A 20,556-nucleotide genomic window follows, 5' to 3' on the forward strand; every position below is an offset into this window, starting at 1 on the left:
TGGATCTGAGCGCTCAACATATCCAAACAGCGTTTAGATGCCACAAACACAGTTCAAACGCCATGGGGTTTAAGTTTCGTATGGGCTGATGAGAGGGCCCATAATCCTGGGGCAGCCCAATAACCCACAGTATGCCCAAATACCGTGCATAAAGGGCCAAATCGCCCAGGGACCGTAGTCACAGGGTAAGAGGCGGGCAAGCAGCCCCCTCCAAACCACAGTGGCGAAGTGGCTTTCGCTACATACATAAAAATGGGGAACAAGCAATTCTAATAATACATCAAATATATATTACAAGTAATTATTTGAAACACATTAAAGTGCATAGATCGAGTCGCACTAAATTACATGTCAGCAATATGTCAATTTGCATGTTTTCATCCAGTCAATAGGGGATGCTTCCAAGTTATCACAATACCAATGCATAATTTGTACATTAACTGATACTGTTACAGTTATTATTTATAGTGTTAGCATGAGACAGGCTTTGCTATAATATGAGGTGCTAGAAGGTAAGCAACTTTGAATTATGATTTTAGAATAGCTCACATTCACAGTAAATTAATGCCTCATATATTATTAGAGTTGACAATAACATTTTGATAAATCAAAACATCACACAATTTATGTCCTGTGTGAGTTTTCTGATGTATTGCAAGTCGAGACTGCCAGCTGAAACATTTCCCACATTCAGAACATGAGAAAGGTTTCTCTCCTGTGTGACATCTCTTATGTCTAACAAGATGTGACTGCTGGCTGAAACATTTCTCACATTCAGAACAAGAGAAAGGTTTCTCTCCTGTGTGAGTTCTCTGATGTTTTACAAGGTTTAATTTGTTGACAAAACACTTCCCACATTCAGAACACGAGAAAGGTTTCTCTCCTGTGTGAGTTCTCTGATGTTTTACAAGGTCCGATTTATTGACAAAACACTTCCCACATTCAAAACATGAGAAAGGTTTCTCTCCTGTATGCGTTCTCTGATGTTTTACAAGGTGTGATTTACCAAAAAAACGCATCTCACATTCAGAACATGAGAAAGGTTTCTCTCCTGTGTGAGTTCTCTGATGTATTTCAAGTTGTGACTGCCGGCTGAAAAATTTCCCACATTCAGAACATGAAAAAGGTTTCTCTCCTGTGTGACTTCTCTGATGTCTAACAAGATGCGACTGCTGGCTGAAACATTTCCCACATTCAAAACACGCAAAAGGCTTCTCTCCTGTGTGACTTCTCTGATGTATTACAAGGTTTGATTTATTGACAAAACACTTCCCACATTCAGAACATGAGAAAGGTTTCTCTCCTGTGTGAGTTCTCGTATGTTTTACAAGGTCTGATTTACTGACAAAACACTTCCCACATTCAAAACATGAGAAAGGTTTCTCTCCTGTGTGAGTTCTCTGATGTATTGCAAGTTGGGACTGCCGGCTGTAACATTTCCCACATTCAGAACATGAGAAAGGTTTCTCTCCTGTATGAGTTCTGTGATGTCTGACAAGGTCCGTTGTACTGACAAAACCCTTCCCACATTCAGTACATGAGAAAGGTTTTGTTTCTGTGTGAATTTTCTTTTGTCTAACAAGAGCTGATTTACTGATTAAATATTTTTCACATGCAGTATATGAGAAAGGTTTTGGGGTTATGTATACTAATTCCTTTGTAGACATATTTGATTCTGAGAGATTCCTTGAGTGTGAAGAGTTGAAATCCTTGGTCTTGTTATTAAGATATTTCTTCATATTCTTGCTTAGTGTATTTCTGTTATCCTGTCCTTAAGAAAAACTTCTGCTGATGCAAATACCTGAAAGAAAATGTACTGGGAGTTAAAGAAAATCTGTCTATAAAGGATTTATTGTTTACCATACTTCGAAAAACTGACTTTATTTTCATGAAACATCAGAAATGCAAAACATTTATACTTCAGGAATGGCTCATGGCTTTTAGAAGAAGTTATTTTTTTACGTTTAAGCCTGCAAATATGGTTGTGAAATCTCCTGTGCGCACACACACTCTTTTCAAAGATCACATAGAAACATAGCATGGGACGGCAGATAAGAACCATTCAGTCCATCTAGTCTGCCCTAATACGCATTAGGCTCTGGCCTTATCTTATAGCTAGGATAGCCTTATGCCTATCCCACGCATACTTAAACTCGTTCACTGTGTTAACCTCTACTGCTTCAGCTGGAAGGCTATCCCATGCATCCACTACCCTCTCAGTAAAGTAATACTTCCAGATATTATTTTTAAACCTTTGCCCCTCTAAGTTAAGACCATGTCCTGTTGTTGTGGAAGTTTTTCTTCTTTTAAATATAGTCTCCTCCTTTACTGTGTTGATTCCCCTCCCCCCCCCCCCCCCCATCTCATCTTTCCTCCAAGCTATACATGTTAAGATCCTTTAACCTTTCCTGGTAAGTTTTATCCTGTGATCCATGAACCAGTTTAGAAGCCCTTCTCTGAACTCTCGCTAAAGTATCAATATCCTTCTGGAGATACGGTCTCACCAGTGTTCTGTACAATAGCATGAGCACTTACCTCATTATACTGCTAATACCTCTCCCTATACAACCAAGGATTCTGCTAGCATTTCCTGCTGCTCTATTACACTGTCTGCCTACGTGGCAAAAAATAGCCACCTATTTATAGGCAAGACTGAGTTGGTTTGACAATTTGGGGTTCCCAAACAGACTAAAGGCATATTGTTTGCCAGTCGAACCAACTACCGAACAGTGAGACGACCCAGGGGAGTCATGTGCATCCAATTGACAGTGTTCACACTTAGAAAACCGCAAGGTTCTAAGTGGTCGGATGGGTGGCCGTCGTGCGTATGACGAACACGTGGCGGCGGCCATCTTTGTTCACAAACAGACAGCGGTGTTTGGTCAGAGTGCATGGAACTATAATCGGACACTCGACGGCGCGAACACTGCTGAACTTCCATCCCTTCGTATGTTCTTTCCTCTTTGCCCCCAGGAAAGGTTAAAGGATCTTAACATGTATAGCTTGGAGGGAAGACAAGACAGGGGGGGTATAATAGAAACATTTAAATACATAAAGGGAATCAACACAGTAAAGGAGGAGACTATATTTAAAAGAAGGAAAACTACCACAACAAGAGGACAGTATTAAATTAGAGGGACAAAGGTTTAAAAATAATTTCAGGAAGTATTACTTTACAGAGAGGGTAGTGTATGCATGGAATAGCCTTCCAGTTGAAGTGGTAGAGGTTAACACAGTGAGAGAGAGTTTAAGCATGCGTGGGATAGGCATAACGCTATCCTAGACTTAAGATAAGGCCAGGGACTAATTTAAAGTATTTTGACATATTGGGCAGACTAGATTGGCCGAATGGTTCTTATCTGTCGTCACATTCTATGTTTATATGTTTACGCATACAGAGTGGCAGTCGAATGAAATAAACTATCGAATACAGGGCACACGATCCCCCTGTTACACGAACAGTTCCATTTGTTATTTCAATGGTGAACACTAACGAAAGGAGACTGGTAAAAGCATAAGACCATCTGGAACTATTTTGGGGATTCACCTCGTGGTTGACCAGTATAAACTTCACTCAAATGAAGTTCCTATTCTACCGAACGGATCTGAGCAGTATTTCAACAGAGGGGGCGCTCAGATCCCTGCTTCGATGAGTTCTGACTAATAATAATGTATGTTATGATTGTTTAAAATATTGTATATTTTCTGTACTTGGGAGATAATGTAATTAACCCCTTAACGCCGTTCTATGCTGTCCGCATTAAAAGGACTTTAAAGCCGTTGCGGCGGCATAGAATGCCGTAACGGCTTTGGGACCCTGGAGGTCCAGTGGACTTACCTCTGCCGCAATCCTCTTCTGGAGGGCTGCCTGACAGCCCAGGAAGCCCTCCCATGGCAAATGAGACCCCCGGGGGCCATGTGATCGCTCTCAAAGAGCGATCACATGGCCCCCTATAGCTGGCTGTGGATCTGCCAGCAGGGGGACTGTCTGAAATGTCAGACAGTCCCCCTGCTGGTGGGTAGTGTAAAAAAAAAAAAATATTTAAAATAAATTAAAAGTATATATATATATATATATATATATATATATATATATATATATATATATATATATATATATAATATATACATATTATATATGTAACGTCATACAACGTGTATTTTAATATTAATATAAGTACATATATTAGTATTAAAATACACTTAGAATGACGTTACATATATAATGTATATATATTATATATATAATAGATATATGCGCATATATATATATATATATATATATATATATATATATATATGTATAATTACAATAATAAATAAAATAAATAAAACTTTTTTTTAAATTAAAATAAATTATATATACATATGTAATTTCATTCTAACTGTATTTTGTTATTAGTATATATATATTGGTAACAAAATACACTTAGAATGACATTCTATATATAAAATACAAATAACCGCAAATATATATATATATAATTACATAAAAGATTACATTAGTATACCCGTAGAAATTAAATACCTATAAATGCAGATATATTAAAATTCTACGTGTATATTTAAATAATCTTTTAACATAATGATGTGATTTGATTAATTAAAATTTGATTGACATGCCTGACAACACAGGGAGAAAGTGCAGAGAATTTAATTCGCAAGCACTATATTTGACCCTGTAACTCTCCAAGACACCATAAAACCTGTACATAGGGGGTACTGTTCTACTCGGGAGACTTCGCTGAACTCAAATATTAGTGTTTCAAACTGTTAAATTGTATTACAACGATGATATTTTAAGTAAAAGTGATTTTTTTTTAATTTTTTACAAACAAACGGCACTTTTATGGACTATATTATTGTTGCAATATGTTTTACTGTTTTAAAACACTAATATTTGTGTTTAGTGAAGTCTCCCGAGAATAACAGTACCCCCCATGTACAGGTTTTACGGTGTTTTGGAAAGTTAGAGGGTCACATATAAGGCTTGCATTTCATTTTTTTGACATTTAAATTTGCCAGATTGGTTCTGTTGACCATATAGTACCCCAGGAATGAGAATTACCCCCATGATGGCATACCATTTGCAAAAGTAGACAACCCGAGGTATTGCAAGAGGGGTATATCCAGTCTTTCTTAGTAGCCACTTAGTCACAAACACTGGCCAAATATTTGTTTTTTGCTTTTTTCACACAAAAACAAATATGAACGCTAACTTTGGCCAGTGTTTGTGACTAAGTGGCTACTAAAAAAGACAAAACTTACCCCCCACTTTCAATACCTTGGGTTCTCTACTTTTTCAAATGGTATGCCATTATGGGGGTAATTCTCATTCCTGGGCTACCACATCGTCTCAAAGGTAACATTACTAATCTGGCAAATTTCAATTCGAAAATGGAACGTTCTATATTTGACCCTGTAACTTTCCAAAATACCATAAAACCTGTTAATGGGGGTACGGTTGTACTCGTGAGACATCTCGGATTACAAATATGTGCATTTACTTGCAGTAAAACCTAACAGTATTATGACATTCACAGCTAAAATGTCAGACGGAAATACTAATTAAAAAAAAAAAAAAAATCTTATTTTCTCACATATTTTAAAATGTTATTCATAATAAATTATCTACCAAGTACAGAGTAGGAGTCTGGGAAATGTTAGGGGTCTTTTCTGGGACCCCTTCTATTTAACATGTTTATAAATTATCTTGAAGAAAGGATTGAAAGTCATGTTTCAGTTTTTGGCAGATGACACAAAACTCTACAAAATAATACAATGTGAGCAAGATATTACTTTGCTGCAGAGGGGTTTGGATAAACTGGGGGACTGGGCACTCAAATGGCAAACGAAATTTAATGTTGAAAAATGCAAAGTTATGCACTTCAGCGTAAAAAATACACAAGGCAACGTACACCCTTAATAGAAGCGAATTAGGGATAACAACACACGAAAAGGACTTGGGAATTGTTATAGACAACAAACTATGCAACAATGTGCAATGTCAATCAGCAGTGCCCAAGGCCAGTAAGGTATTGTCATGCATGAAAAAGGGCATTCATTCTCGGGACGAGAATATAATTTTGCCTCTTTATAAATCACTGGTAAGACCACATATTGAATATGCTGTGCAATTTTGGGCACCTGTTCTAAAGAAGGATATTATGGCACAAGAAAAAGTGCAGAGGCGGGTGCTACGGTTACCTCCAAGCTAGCTGAAGGCTGGAACGCTTAGATGTCCTGGTTCCCAAGTGCGTAGAGAGAGAAGAGCCGTTCCGATCAGCATACCACAAGAATCCTGTGAATATAAAGCAATCCCACTAGCTATGGTACAGCTAGGACACCCGAAGCTGCGATTTGAGGGTCAAAACGAACTGAGTTTAATGGCACACAGGCATGGCAATTTACGAAAGACCCCAGGTCCAGGGACAGCCCCCTTTGGACCTGATGGGATACAGGGACAATACAACCAGTTGACCAATAGCATTACAATGTATCATTTGAAATTGTTACCGCCCAGCTTGGAGATAATGAATCCACCGGTTATGACAATTTAATTATCTCCAAGCGCCCAAAATCCCATGTTTTATTTTAACAGGTAACAGTATAAAAATATATAACTTTAATATTTTAATAGCCACTGTGACAAACTGCCATTTGCCACTGGGCATTGGAGAGGACTCATAGCTAGCCTCCTGCCCTGCGACTATGGCCCTGGAATGTATTGCCCTTTAAGAACTGCATTTGGGCCTAATGGATCTTGGTATACTGCTTCTGGCCCTTTAACTGTGTTGTACAAAGAAAGGGTTTGTACTTTTAACCCCTTAAGGACACATGACATGTGTGACATGTCATGACTCTCTTTTATTCCAGAGGTTTGGTCCTTAAAGGGTGCAGTCGAAGTGCAGAAGACGTCGAAGCAGTCGAAGTGGCCGCCATTAGACAGTCGAACACGTGGCGGTGGCCATTTTAATCCAGTCGAACGCTGTGACCTGTACCTTCCCCTACCCTTCGACACTGCGGCTGGAGGCTAAGTGTCATTTTGGTGTAAAATAGACCTCCATAATACTATTGAACGCTGCTAAAACGCAACCCCAGTTCCACTTCGACAAAAGTTCGACGATTCGAACGCCGCCGTGGTTTTTATGAAGATTGAATGTATAGTTTTGGAGTTATAAAAATGTATAAGTTTTAGCTTGAAGATAATTGAGTAGATACAGTAAGAAACTCAATTATCTCCCAAGCAGAGGGGAGGGAATTTGTGGGATGTAACCGATATCTGATTGGTTAATGCCTAATTGCCTGTGGGCGTCTCCCTTGCAGGGAAGCACTGCATAAAAGCAGAGTCCCTGTCATTAAACTTCAGAGATCTTCTTGACCCTCAATACATAGCCTTGTCTCGTTATTGGAGGGAACTGCTATATCACACTGGGGATTGCTATGCTTTGCATACTCCCTTGAGCTTTACTCACTTAGTTCTTGTTCCTAATACGCTCTCCTGGAGGAGAGGTCTTCCCCACACGGTCCTGGAGAACAGAGGTAGATTCCAGGGTGGATGGAAGACGTCGCGGCTCCAGTTAAGCTACGGCGGTTGTGGAGTCTGCGGTGGTTGTGGTGTCGTCTGCAGTGCTGGGAGTCCTCAGGAAGCGCTAGGAGCATCCGTCAACGGAAGATGTCCGTTACATTGATCCAGGGTGGAAGGAAGACGGCGAGATTCCAGTCAAGCTATGGTGGTTGTGGTGTCCAGTGCGGTGCTTGTGGTCCTCGGTGGAAGCTAGGAAGCGTCCATTAACGGAAGGTGTCCGTTACAGCCACATCTTCCCTTCAACCATTCGTTAGATAGCCCAGATCTGAGCACAACAGATAGGCGAATAGCGCTCAGATCTCACAAACAGTATAGCCAGTTTCTTCATTACGAAGTCAGTTCGTTAACCGCAGACCCAACGTTCTAAATGGGGTGACACGCCAGGATGCGGGTGGCCCTCGTTTGGGAGTCTTTCGTGAGTTCCAGTTCGGTTAATTGTCACATGAACGAGGCCGCCCTGAGACAGTCAATTAGGCTGCGGTTAACCGCAGCTTCCCGGTGGTCAATTAGAGGCACACTCCGCTCTTAGGGTGGTTGGTCTTTCGGTTATTTCAGGGGTGACAAAGGTTAAGTGGCGGCACACGCCAAGAGCCGGGTGGTCCGTGTTTCTTATGTATGAATGCATAGTCCCGATGGTTCGTGGAATGGGTTTACACAGTCTAAATACCGAAACAGGGTATACGGTGAAACAAACAGCGGTAATTCCGTAATAGTCTGCAAAGCTTCCATAACAGCGGGCTACAAAATTAATAAAAGGAATGGAACATATCAGCTATGAAGAAAAGTTAACACATTTAAACCTATTTAGTTTAGAAAAACGTTGCCTGAGAGGGGATATGATAACATTATACAAATATATTCGGGGCCAATACAAACCATTGTGTGGAAATCTATTCACAAACCGGACTTTACATAGGACACAAGGCCATGCGTTTAGACTGGAAGAAAGAAGATTTTGTCTAAGGCAAAGGAAAGGTTTTTTTTCACTGAAAGAACAATAAGTATGTGGAATTCTCTGCCTGAAGAAGTGGTTTTATCAGAGTCCATACAGATGTTCAAAAAGCTACTTGATGCATACTTGCAAAAATAGAATATTCAAGGATATAATCTTTCAATGTATGGTAACAACTGCTTGATCCAAGGATAAATCTGACTGCCATTCTGGGGTCAAGAAGGATTTTTTTTTCCTAGCTTGTTGCAAAATTGGAAGTGCTTGAAACTGTTTTTTTTTTTCCTTCTTTTGGATCAACAGCAAAAAACAAATGTGACAAAGGCTGAACTTGATGGACGCAAGTCTCTTTTCAGCTATGTAACTTTGTCCCCTGTCCCCAACAAGGTCCACCAGTGAAAAAAAACCTAGAATCTCATTAAAGAAACCCCTTGCATGGGGAGTTGCATAAAAGCCAGCTGTGGCAGAATAAAAATCAGTTGTCTCCCAGCACTGTGTATCGTCCGGTTATGGGGAAATTGGGATTGTACTGCTGAACTTCGCTTCTTTTGGATGTCCTTACAGTCTACAAATTGATTAAAAAAAAAAGATGTATTTACGAATGATGAACTGCACACGCATTATATCAATTTGTCTATTGTTAAATATTGGTATCTGGGGAAAATTCTGGTTATTTCTCCCTTGTTTTGTGGACATGATTGCATTAATATCTGCACGTCCACACAACAGAGGGAAAGCATCTCCTGAGAGATATGTAGGGAATTGTGTATTGATTCTTGATCATTATAAAATATTAATTTAAGTTCTCTTTTTAGTAGATGGGAAGGTGTGGGCGTCCCCGAACGTGTGGGTGATTTTTGTTTTGCAGGTCGAAATATGGTTGTTTCGAGTATCATCTTAATGCGTTCCACAGTGGAAGGCACAGCCATTTCCAAAGGGTGACGGAAGCGTAAGTCGTCAGTGGAATGCAGAAACACACATTGATCTTCGGCAAAACAGCATCATCTGTTCGTCGGAAACCCGAACAAGTAATTACACATGCAACATGACTATGCCGAAAGCAACTTCGCCACTGTTTTTTGGAGAGGATTAATGGCCAGCCTTTTACTGTGTGATTATGGCCCCTGTGACTTATTTGGCTCTAAGGCACTGCTTCTGCCTCTTTTACTGCTATTGGAACGGATTTACACTTTCGAAGTGGCACTTCGGATACAGCCGAAGTGTCAAAGTACTCCAAGTGGCCGCCATGCAACATTCGAACATGTGGCAGTGGGCATTTTATTTAGTCGAACAAGTACAGCGGTGTTTTGTCAACAAGTTCATGGAACTCAAATCGAACAGCATTCAACAATTCCAACGGCACTTCAACATTGACTTTGTGCACAAACAGTCCCGTCTGACTATTCTAACTGATTTTTTATCATTGGAAATAGACCGGCCGCACAGCCTAATTCTCTGGAACTGTTCTGGGCATGAAATCATGCGTGCGGTCTGTCAAAAGAAACTTCCAGGAATTTCCTGAACCCGTGCTCTGATCAGGGTGATTTTTGGATATGTTGCTCACCCAGATCAGGGCTCTCAGGGGATATATTTTGGGCATTTGGAGATATGTAATGTTTTGGGGTGTTCCTGTACTTTTGAAAAATTAGTTTTTTCTGCTTGGGGATAATTGAGTTAATTACAGTATCTTGCTCAATTATCTCCCAAGCAGAGGGGAGAGATTGTGTGCTGTATGTAGGAGTGTCAGACACTGTACATTGTTTTTATTGGTTTGTGCATCTTATAATTCGGTGCTCCATCAGATCCAGGGGGTGTTTTATAAAAAAAATCAAGCTTGTACCATTAAACTGCCAGACCTTCTAACCCTCAACTCGCAGCCTCGTCTTATGTTGTAGGGAACTGCTATAATCACTACAGGAAATGCCATAATCATTATACTCCCTCTAATCACTAGCTCTCGTAAGAGCTCTACAGCTGATCCTGCTATTCTCTCTTGGAGATTCTCTCTTATGACGTCTGGTCTGGCGTCTGGTGAGCACTAAGAGCATCAATTGACAGGGGGTCTGTTGCAAGGACTAATTGAATACTGGAAGGAGGAAGACGCCCGCTGGACCAATGAACTGGAAGATTAGCTCTATTTAGAGGGACTGACAGGTGGGAGGGTTAGGCTGTTACTTTTTACTTGTTTTGATTATTTGTTATTACTGCCGATATATTTGGTCCATGAGGAAGTCCCATATACTAGGGATGAAACAGCTTATTTTACATTATTTTAAACTTTATTTTATTTGTCAATATATTAATAAAGCCACCTTAACAACATACAGCATACCTGCCACCTGGACTCCTGATTTTGCCTTGGAGTGCACGGATTCAGGAAGGGCTTGGAGGCCCCCACCTTCATCACCTTTGTAGCTCTTAATCTACTAAATGCTTTTGAGTGCACTATATTATAGCGCATAATTATATATTTTATTGTGTTACACTATGTACATCTAGATATTGACAGCTGTATCCCATTTTCTGTGTATACATATTGGTTGCCAAAGGATTACAACCTGGAAAGTAATTTAAGGGAAGCTGTCTTTTTAAGATAAGTATATTATCTTATTTTCATTTTTATTTGTAACCACCCCAGATCGATATATTCTGTGTTGGAATTTGTATTTGATTCCTAAGTTTTTTGGAATTTTCCCACGCTTGTAAAGTGACACAGAGCACTGTGATTGGATGGCTTGATATCCATCCAATCACAGTGCTCTTCGGAAGTTCTTTGGAATTTTCCCACGCTTGTAAAATGACACAGAGCACTGTGATTGGATGGCTTGAAATCCATCCAATCACAGTGCTCTGTGTCATTTTACACAGCGTGGGAAAGTTCTTTTGAATTTTCCCACGCTGTGTAAAATGACAGAGAGCACTCTGATTGGCTTAAACCAGCCAATCAGAGTGTTCTTAGCCTAATTGCAGGGCGTGGCAAGGCTTTATAAGCCTTCCCCCGCCCTGCAAAGCTCAGTCTGCGCGGAGCCCTCCATGGGTGAATATGGATTGGGTTTTTTTGCGCTCGTTTTTTTTTTTTTAAAATTGCGTCGGTTATTATGGCTAGTTTTAGGGCCCCCACCCGCCGCACAGGGGTGGGGGCCGGGGTGGGACAGTAGGTCCCCCCCTTATTGATAATTGTAGGGCCCCCACCCGCCGCTCAGGGGTGGGGGCCGGGGGGGACAGTAGGTCCCCCCCTTATTGATAATTTTAGGGCCCCCACCCGCCGCACAGGGGTGGGGGCCGGGGGGGGCAGTAGGTCCCCCCCCTTATTTTTAATTTTAGGGCCCCCATCCGCCGCTCAGGGGTGGGGGCCGGGGGGGACAGTAGGTCCCCCCCCTTATTTTTAATTTTAGGGCCCCCACCCACCACCCAGGGGTGGGGGCCGGGAAGGAGAGTAGGTGTCCCCCCCCCCCCTTCAACCACTATTGTGGCCAGAAAGAGTCCTTGTGGGTTCGGGCTTCAGCTGTCAGCTCTAGCCACTCCCACAGCAGAGCTGACAGCCTCAGCACACAAAGCGCGTTCACAGTGCTTTGCGTGCTGATAGCCCGTCTGAAGTATTCACCCATGCGTGAATACGTCAGACGTGAGGCCTTTTTAGGGCCTCTGAACTCGGAAGTCCCTCTGGTGGCCGTCTGATTGACTGCAACAAGAGGTGTTCCAAGCTTCCAATGTAAACACTGCATTTTCTCAGAAAATACAGTGCTCACAAGAAAGGCTCCGGGTAGCTGTAGCACTCACCTGAACAACCTCATTAAGCTGAAGTTGTTCAGGTGACTATAGTGTCCCTTTAATAGAATCCTGAAGAGCCCATAATGATCTTTATTATAATAAATAATGACAACCCCCTGCAAAGTCCGATATCAATATTCAACAGTACGGCGGGGAAAGATTGTTCAAACAAAATCATGTCGCTTGAAGACATGAGTAGGACATGTAAAAAATGACCAAACTTTGCTCTGAGTGACAATTGTTTGCATTAATAGCCCTGGTGTTTTTTGTTGATAGAAAGAAATTTAAGTCCTTATAAATTACTGTATAATTCCAGTCCCGTTTTCAGGGGAATGTCCTGCCTACCCACACATACAGACTACAATCTCAGCCACACACACACACAAACCTGTTTTTTACACTTACCTTTCTCTCTTCTTGTCTTCTCCTGGCCACAATTCTTCTTTTCTATGCTCCCAAGCATGCTCTTCGGTCTGCTTCCACGGAGCGCTGAAACAAAATATTGGCAAAAAATAAAAAAAAGGCGTTTTGTGCCTAATCATTAAATTCATGAAGCACCAATATAAAAAAAAAAAGTAATAATCAATTACCTAATAAGGTTTATAGCGATATTGGCGGGCACACAACCCAGTTCGGGATAAGTATCTTGGGCTATAGGAAAAAGAAACCACACCTAGTTGCAGATAAGAATTCACACCACACTTTATTGTCCACAAGGGGACCCGATACAGAGTAAGCTTAACTCTCATTAAGTAGTTGCATGCATTCACTTCAAAACAGCTTAGTATCTAGATATATCAGCTTCAGTATGTAGCGGAAAGCTGGTCTTTCACAGGTTAACTCCACTAAAGATCCCAGTGAGGCTCGGGAACAAGTACCGTATATACTCCGACCCGAATATAAGCCGAGGCCCCTAATTTTACCCCAAAAGACTGGGAAAACTTATTGACTCGAGTATAAGACTAGGGTGGGAAATGCAGCAGCTACTGGTAAATTTCTAAATAAAATTAGATCCTAAAAAAATTATATTAATTTAATATGTATTTGCAGTGTGTGTGTGTGTATGAATGCAGTGTGTGTGTATGAGTGCAGTGTGTGTGTGTGTGTGTGTGTGTATGATTGCAGTGTGTATATGAGTGCAGTGTGTGTGTATGTGTGCATGTATGAATGCAGTGTGTGTGTGTATGAGTGCAGTGTGTATGAATGCAGTGTGTGTGTGTGTGTGTTGCAGAGCCTTGGTGGGGGGTGGGCAATTTTATTTATTTTTTTTTAAATAATTTTAATATTTTTTTTATTATTATTTTTATTATTTTATTTAATTATTATTTTTTTAATTATTTTAATATTTTTTATTATTTTGTATTATTTTATTTTATTTGTACTATATTTATTTTAATTATTAATATTTTATTATTTATATTTATTTATTTTCGTCCCCCCTCCCTGCTTGCTAGCTGGCCAGGGAGGGGGGCTCTCACTCCCTGGTGGTCCAGTGGCATTGGTAGTTCAGTGGGGGGAGAAGGGGGGCTGGCAGGGAGCTCTTACCGGTCTTGCAGCTCCTGTCAGCTCCCTTCTCCTCTGCGCCGGTCCGTGCAGCTCCCTCTGTCAGTCTCACGAGAGCCGCACTATGACCCTGCGGCTCTCGCGAGACTTACACTGGGAGCTGACCGAGGTGCTGAACGGAACGCCGTGGAGGAGGAGAGAGCTGACAGGAGCTGCAGGAGAGGTAAGCGCTCGCTGCCAGCCCCCTGTCTGTATTATGGCAATGTAAATTGCATAATACAGACAGTGACTCGAGTATAAGCCGAGTTGGGGGTTTTCAGCACAAAAAATGTGCTGAAAAACTCTGCTTATACTTGAGTATATACTTTATATATATGTTTTGCAGGTCGAAATATGGTTGTTTCGAGTATCATCTTAATGCGTTCCACAGTGGAAGGCACAGCCATTTCCAAAGGGTGACGGAAGCCTAAGTCGTCAGTGGAATGCAGAAACACACATTGATCTTCGGCAAAACAGCATCATCTGTTCGTCGGAAACCCGAACAAGTAATTACACATGCAACATGACTATGCCGAAAGCAACTTCGCCACTGTTTTTTGGAGAGGATTAATGGCCAGCCTTTTACTGTGTGATTATGGCCCCTGTGACTTATTTGGCTCTAAGGCACTGCTTCTGCCTCTTTTACTGCTATTGGAACGGATTTACACTTTCGAAGTGGCACTTCGGATACAGCCGAAGTGTCAAAGTACTCCAAGTGGCCGCCATGCAACATTCGAACACGTGGCAGTGGGCATTTTATTTAGTCGAACAAGTACAGCGGTGTTTTGTCAACAAGTTCATGGAACTCAAATCGAACAGCATTCAACAATTCCAACGGCACTTCAACATTGACTTTGTGCACAAACAGTCCCGTCTGACTATTCTAACTGATTTTTTATCATTGGAAATAGACCGGCCGCACAGCCTAATTCTCTGGAACTGTTCTGGGCATGAAATCATGCGTGCGGTCTGTCAAAAGAAACTTCCAGGAATTTCCTGAACCCGTGCTCTGATCAGGGTGATTTTTGGATATGTTGCTCACCCAGATCAGGGCTCTCAGGGGATATATTTTGGGCATTTGGAGATATGTAATGTTTTGGGGTGTTCCTGTACTTTTGAAAAATTAGTTTTTTCTGCTTGGGGATAATTGAGTTAATTACAGTATCTTGCTCAATTATCTCCCAAGCAGAGGGGAGAGATTGTGTGCTGTATGTAGGAGTGTCAGACACTGTACATTGTTTTTATTGGTTTGTGCATCTTATAATTCGGTGCTCCATCAGATCCAGGGGGTGTTTTATAAAAAAAAATCAAGCTTGTACCATTAAACTGCCAGACCTTCTAACCCTCAACTCGCAGCCTCGTCTTATGTTGTAGGGAACTGCTATAATCACTACAGGAAATGCCATAATCATTATACTCCCTCTAATCACTAGCTCTCGTAAGAGCTCTACAGCTGATCCTGCTATTCTCTCTTGGAGATTCTCTCTTATGACGTCTGGTCTGGCGTCTGGTGAGCACTAAGAGCATCAATTGACAGAGGGTCTGTTGCAAGGACTAATTGAATACTGGAAGGAGGAAGACGCCCGCTGGACCAATGAACTGGAAGATTAGCTCTATTTAGAGGGACTGACAGGTGGGAGGGTTAGGCTGTTACTTTTTACTTGTTTTGATTATTTGTTATTACTGCCGATATATTTGGTCCATGAGGAAGTCCCATATACTAGGGATGAAACAGCTTATTTTACATTATTTTAAACTTTATTTTATTTGTCAATATATTAATAAAGCCACCTTAACAACATACAGCATACCTGCCACCTGGACTCCTGATTTTGCCTTGGAGTGCACGGATTCAGGAAGGGCTTGGAGGCCCCCACCTTCATCACCTTTGTAGCTCTTAATCTACTAAATGCTTTTGAGTGCACTATATTATAGCGCATAATTATATATTTTATTGTGTTACACTATGTACATCTAGATATTGACAGCTGTATCCCATTTTCTGTGTATACATATTGGTTGCCAAAGGATTACAACCTGGAAAGTAATTTAAGGGAAGCTGTCTTTTTAAGATAAGTATATTATCTTATTTTCATTTTTATTTGTAACCACCCCAGATCGATATATTCTGTGTTGGAATTTGTATTTGATTCCTAAGTTTTTTGGAATTTTCCCACGCTTGTAAAGTGACACAGAGCACTGTGATTGGATGGCTTGATATCCATCCAATCACAGTGCTCTTCGGAAGTTCTTTGGAATTTTCCCACGCTTGTAAAATGACACAGAGCACTGTGATTGGATGGCTTGAAATCCATCCAATCACAGTGCTCTGTGTCATTTTACACAGCGTGGGAAAGTTCTTTTGAATTTTCCCACGCTGTGTAAAATGACAGAGAGCACTCTGATTGGCTTAAACCAGCCAATCAGAGTGTTCTTAGCCTAATTGCAGGGCGTGGCAAGGCTTTATAAGCCTTCCCCCGCCCTGCAAAGCTCAGTCTGCGCGGAGCCCTCCATGGGTGAATATGGATTGGTTTTTTTTGCGCTCGTTTTTTTTTTTTTTAAATTGCGTCGGTTATTATGGCTAGTTTTAGGGCCCCCACCCGCCGCACAGGGGTGGGGGCCGGGGTGGGACAGTAGGTCCCCCCCTTATTGATAATTGTAGGGCCCCCACCCGCCGCTCAGGGGTGGGGGCCGGGGGGGACAGTAGGTCCCCCCCTTATTGATAATTTTAGGGCCCCCACCCGCCGCTCAGGGGTGGGGGCCAGGGGGGGGCTGTAGGTCCCCCCTCTTATTGATAATTGTAGGGCCCCCACCCGCCGCTCAGGGGTGGGGGCCGGGGGGGGGACAGTAGGTCCCCCCCTTATTGATAATTTTAGGGCCCCCACCCGCCGCACAGGGGTGGGGGCCGGGGGGGGCAGTAGGTCCCCCCCCTTATTTTTAATTTTAGGGCCCCCATCCGCCGCACAGGGGTGGGGGCCGGGGGGGGCAGTAGGTCCCCCCCTTATTGATAATTTTAGGGCCCCCACCCGCCGCTCAGGGGTGGGGGCCAGGGGGGGGCTGTAGGTCCCCCCTCTTATTGATAATTGTAGGGCCCCCACCCGCCGCTCAGGGGTGGGGGCCGGGGGGGACAGTAGGTCCCCCCCCTTATTTTTAATTTTAGGGCCCCCACCCACCGCCCAGGGGTGGGGGCCGGGAAGGAGAGTAGGTGTCCCCCCCCCCCCCTTCAACCACTATTGTGGCCAGAAAGAGTCCTTGTGGGTTCGGGCTTCAGCTGTCAGCTCTAGCCACTCCCACAGCAGAGCTGACAGCCTCAGCACACAAAGCGCGTTCACAGTGCTTTGCGTGCTGATAGCCCGTCTGAAGTATTCACCCATGCGTGAATACGTCAGACGTGAGGCCTTTTTAGGGCCTCTGAACGCGGAAGTCCCTCTGGTGGCCGTCTGATTGACTGCAACAAGAGGTGTTCCAAGCTTCCAATGTAAACACTGCATTTTCTCAGAAAATACAGTGCTTACAAGAAAGGCTCCGGGTAGCTGTAGCACTCACCTGAACAACCTCATTAAGCTGAAGTTGTTCAGGTGACTATAGTGTCCCTTTAATAGAATCCTGAAGAGCCCATAATGATCTTTATTATAATAAATAATGACAACCCCCTGCAAAGTCCGATATCAATATTCAACAGTACGGCGGGGAAAGATTGTTCAAACAAAATCATGTCGCTTGAAGACATGAGTAGGACATGTAAAAAATGACCAAACTTTGCTCTGAGTGACAATTGTTTGCATTAATAGCCCTGGTGTTTTTTGTTGATAGAAAGAAATTTAAGTCCTTATAAATTACTGTATAATTCCAGTCCCGTTTTCAGGGGAATGTCCTGCCTACCCACACATACAGACTACAATCTCAGCCACACACACACACAAACCTGTTTTTTACACTTACCTTTCTCTCTTCTTGTCTTCTCCTGGCCACAATTCTTCTTTTCTATGCTCCCAAGCATGCTCTTCGGTCTGCTTCCACGGAGCGCTGAAACAAAATATTGGCAAAAAATAAAAAAAAGGCGTTTTGTGCCTAATCATTAAATTCATGAAGCACCAATATAAAAAAAAAAAGTAATAATCAATTACCTAATAAGGTTTATAGCGATATTGGCGGGCACACAACCCAGTTCGGGATAAGTATCTTGGGCTATAGGAAAAAGAAACCACACCTAGTTGCAGATAAGAATTCACACCACACTTTATTGTCCACAAGGGGACCCGATACAGAGTAAGCTTAACTCTCATTAAGTAGTTGCATGCATTCACTTCAAAACAGCTTAGTATCTAGATATATCAGCTTCAGTATGTAGCGGAAAGCTGGTCTTTCACAGGTTAACTCCACTAAAGATCCCAGTGAGGCTCGGGAACAAGTACCGTATATACTCCGACCCGAATATAAGCCGAGGCCCCTAATTTTACCCCAAAAGACTGGGAAAACTTATTGACTCGAGTATAAGACTAGGGTGGGAAATGCAACAGCTACTGGTACATTTCTAAATAAAATTAGATCCTAAAAAAATTATATTAATTTAATATGTATTTGCAGTGTGTGTGTGTGTATGAATGCAGTGTGTGTGTATGAGTGCAGTGTGTGTGTGTGTGTGTATGATTGCAGTGTGTATATGAGTGCAGTGTGTGTGTATGTGTGCATGTATGAATGCAGTGTGTGTGTGTATGAGTGCAGTGTGTATGAATGCAGTGTGTGTGTGTGTGTGCGCATGTGTGCAGTGTGTGTATGAATGCAGTGTGTGTGTCTGTGTGTGTGTCTGTGTGTGTGTGTGTGTGTGTTGCAGAGCCTTGGTGGGGGGTGGGCAATTTTATTTATTTTTTTTAAAATAATTTTAATATTTTTTTATTATTATTTTTTATTATTTTATTTAATTATTATTTTTTTTAATTATTTTAATATTTTTTATTATTTTGTATTATTTTATTTTATTTGTACTATATTTATTTTAATTATTAATATTTTATTATTTATATTCATTTATTTTCGTCCCCCCTCCCTGCTTGCTAGCTGGCCAGGGAGGGGGGCTCTCACTCCCTGGTGGTCCAGTGGCATTGGTAGTTCAGTGGGGGGAGAAGGGGGGCTGGCAGGGAGCTCTTACCGGTCTTGCAGCTCCTGTCAGCTCCCTTCTCCTCTGCGCCGGTCCGTGCAGCTCCCTCTGTCAGTCTCACGAGAGCCGCACTATGACCCTGCGGCTCTCGCGAGACTTACACTGGGAGCTGACCGAGGTGCTGAACGGAACGCCGTGGAGGAGGAGAGAGCTGACAGGAGCTGCAGGAGAGGTAAGCGCTCGCTGCCAGCCCCCTGTCTGTATTATGGCAATGTAAATTGCATAATACAGACAGTGACTCGAGTATAAGCCGAGTTGGGGTTTTTCAGCACAAAAAATGTGCTGAAAAACTCTGCTTATACTCGAGTATATACGGTAATAAAATACCATAGATTAATAATCACAGAAGGCAAGGTAATCCACGAATATCCCAATACAGATCCCAATGACTGGACGACACACGGCATCAGGAGCAGAACTTAACTTTTAATTACTCAACCTTCTTTTAAATCATTCTCCCATGCAAGGGAGGGATTTACAATAATTAGTACAGTAGCCACTCATACATGAGTTGCCGCCCACACATCCCCTCCCCTTAGTCTGACTCATAATCCTATTATGCAGGACACAAGTTCCCTGGGTTTCTGGATGTACCCCTAAACATAGGGGTACCCCTTTAAATATTACATCCCCTGATAGCCCTGATCTGGGTGAGTCCAAAAATCACCCAGATCGGCCCAGGGGTTCGGGAGATTTGTGGAGGTAGTAAAAAGACCGAACGCACTGGAGGTAACAGCCAAAATTGGTTCCATGCATTTTGGACCTGCGGTCGGTCACAGAAAAAGGGAATAAAATGCACAAATGACTTGGACTATGGAGACTGGGGAGGATTCGAATAAATCCCCTTGTCCGTGGGGTTCTTTCTACTGAACGGTAGCCGTTTGGTAGTTTCTATACGAATTTAAGGGCAGTGTGGAGGTCTCAGCAGTGTTTGCCTAGCCGAGTGTCCGATTTGGGTTCCAGACACTCGACGGCAAAACACCACTGTTCGGGAGATTAAAATAGCCGCCGCCACGTGTTCGTTTCCCGAATGGCGGCCACCCAGAGGACAAAGCACATACTGCACGAATCGCCAATTACCCATTTGCAACATTGTTGCGAACGGTAATTGGAGGCACACTTATTGCTGGATGGTCTGGTTGTTCAGTAGTTTCACAAAATAAATTGAACGGATTGATTTTACCGAAGAATCAGACAAATGCTGCATACAACATACATACATAAGGTAAAATTTACCGTATTTTTCGCTCCATAAGACGCACTTTTTTTCCCCTCAAAAGTGAGGGGAAATGTCTGTGCGTCTTATGGAGCGAATATGAAGCTTTACTTACCTGTCTTGCAGCGTTGGCCGGCAGCACAGGGCGCACCGCGGTAGTGGAACTTGAATTTCATGTTCCGGTTTCCGGCGGGACTGAAAGGAAGTGTGCACAAGCTGAGTGCGCACTTCCTTTCAGTCCCGCCGGAAACCGGAACATGAAATTCAAGTTCCACTACCGCGGTGCGCCCTGTGCTGCCGGCCAACGCTGCAAGACAGGTAAGTAATTATGG

At 42.4% G+C, this 20,556-nt stretch overlaps 1 protein-coding gene across 2 annotated transcripts in view; it reads right to left on the reverse strand.

Moving 5' to 3' along the window:
* Nucleotides 1-263: 263 nt before the first annotated feature.
* Nucleotides 264-20,556, reverse strand: part of LOC134568479 (gastrula zinc finger protein XlCGF17.1-like) — a 51,668-nt gene continuing 31,375 nt past the window's right edge. For both annotated transcript variants that reach the window (XM_063427095.1, XM_063427096.1), the window contains one exon: nucleotides 264-1,801. In XM_063427095.1, the coding sequence (XP_063283165.1) occupies nucleotides 570-1,739 (1,170 nt within the window). In that variant the 5' untranslated portion in view covers nucleotides 1,740-1,801 and the 3' untranslated portion in view covers nucleotides 264-569. The remainder of the gene's footprint in view (nucleotides 1,802-20,556) is intronic.

This window comes from Pelobates fuscus, chromosome 7 (genome assembly GCF_036172605.1).
Source record: "Pelobates fuscus isolate aPelFus1 chromosome 7, aPelFus1.pri, whole genome shotgun sequence".
Lineage (NCBI taxonomy): Eukaryota > Metazoa > Chordata > Amphibia > Anura > Pelobatidae > Pelobates > Pelobates fuscus.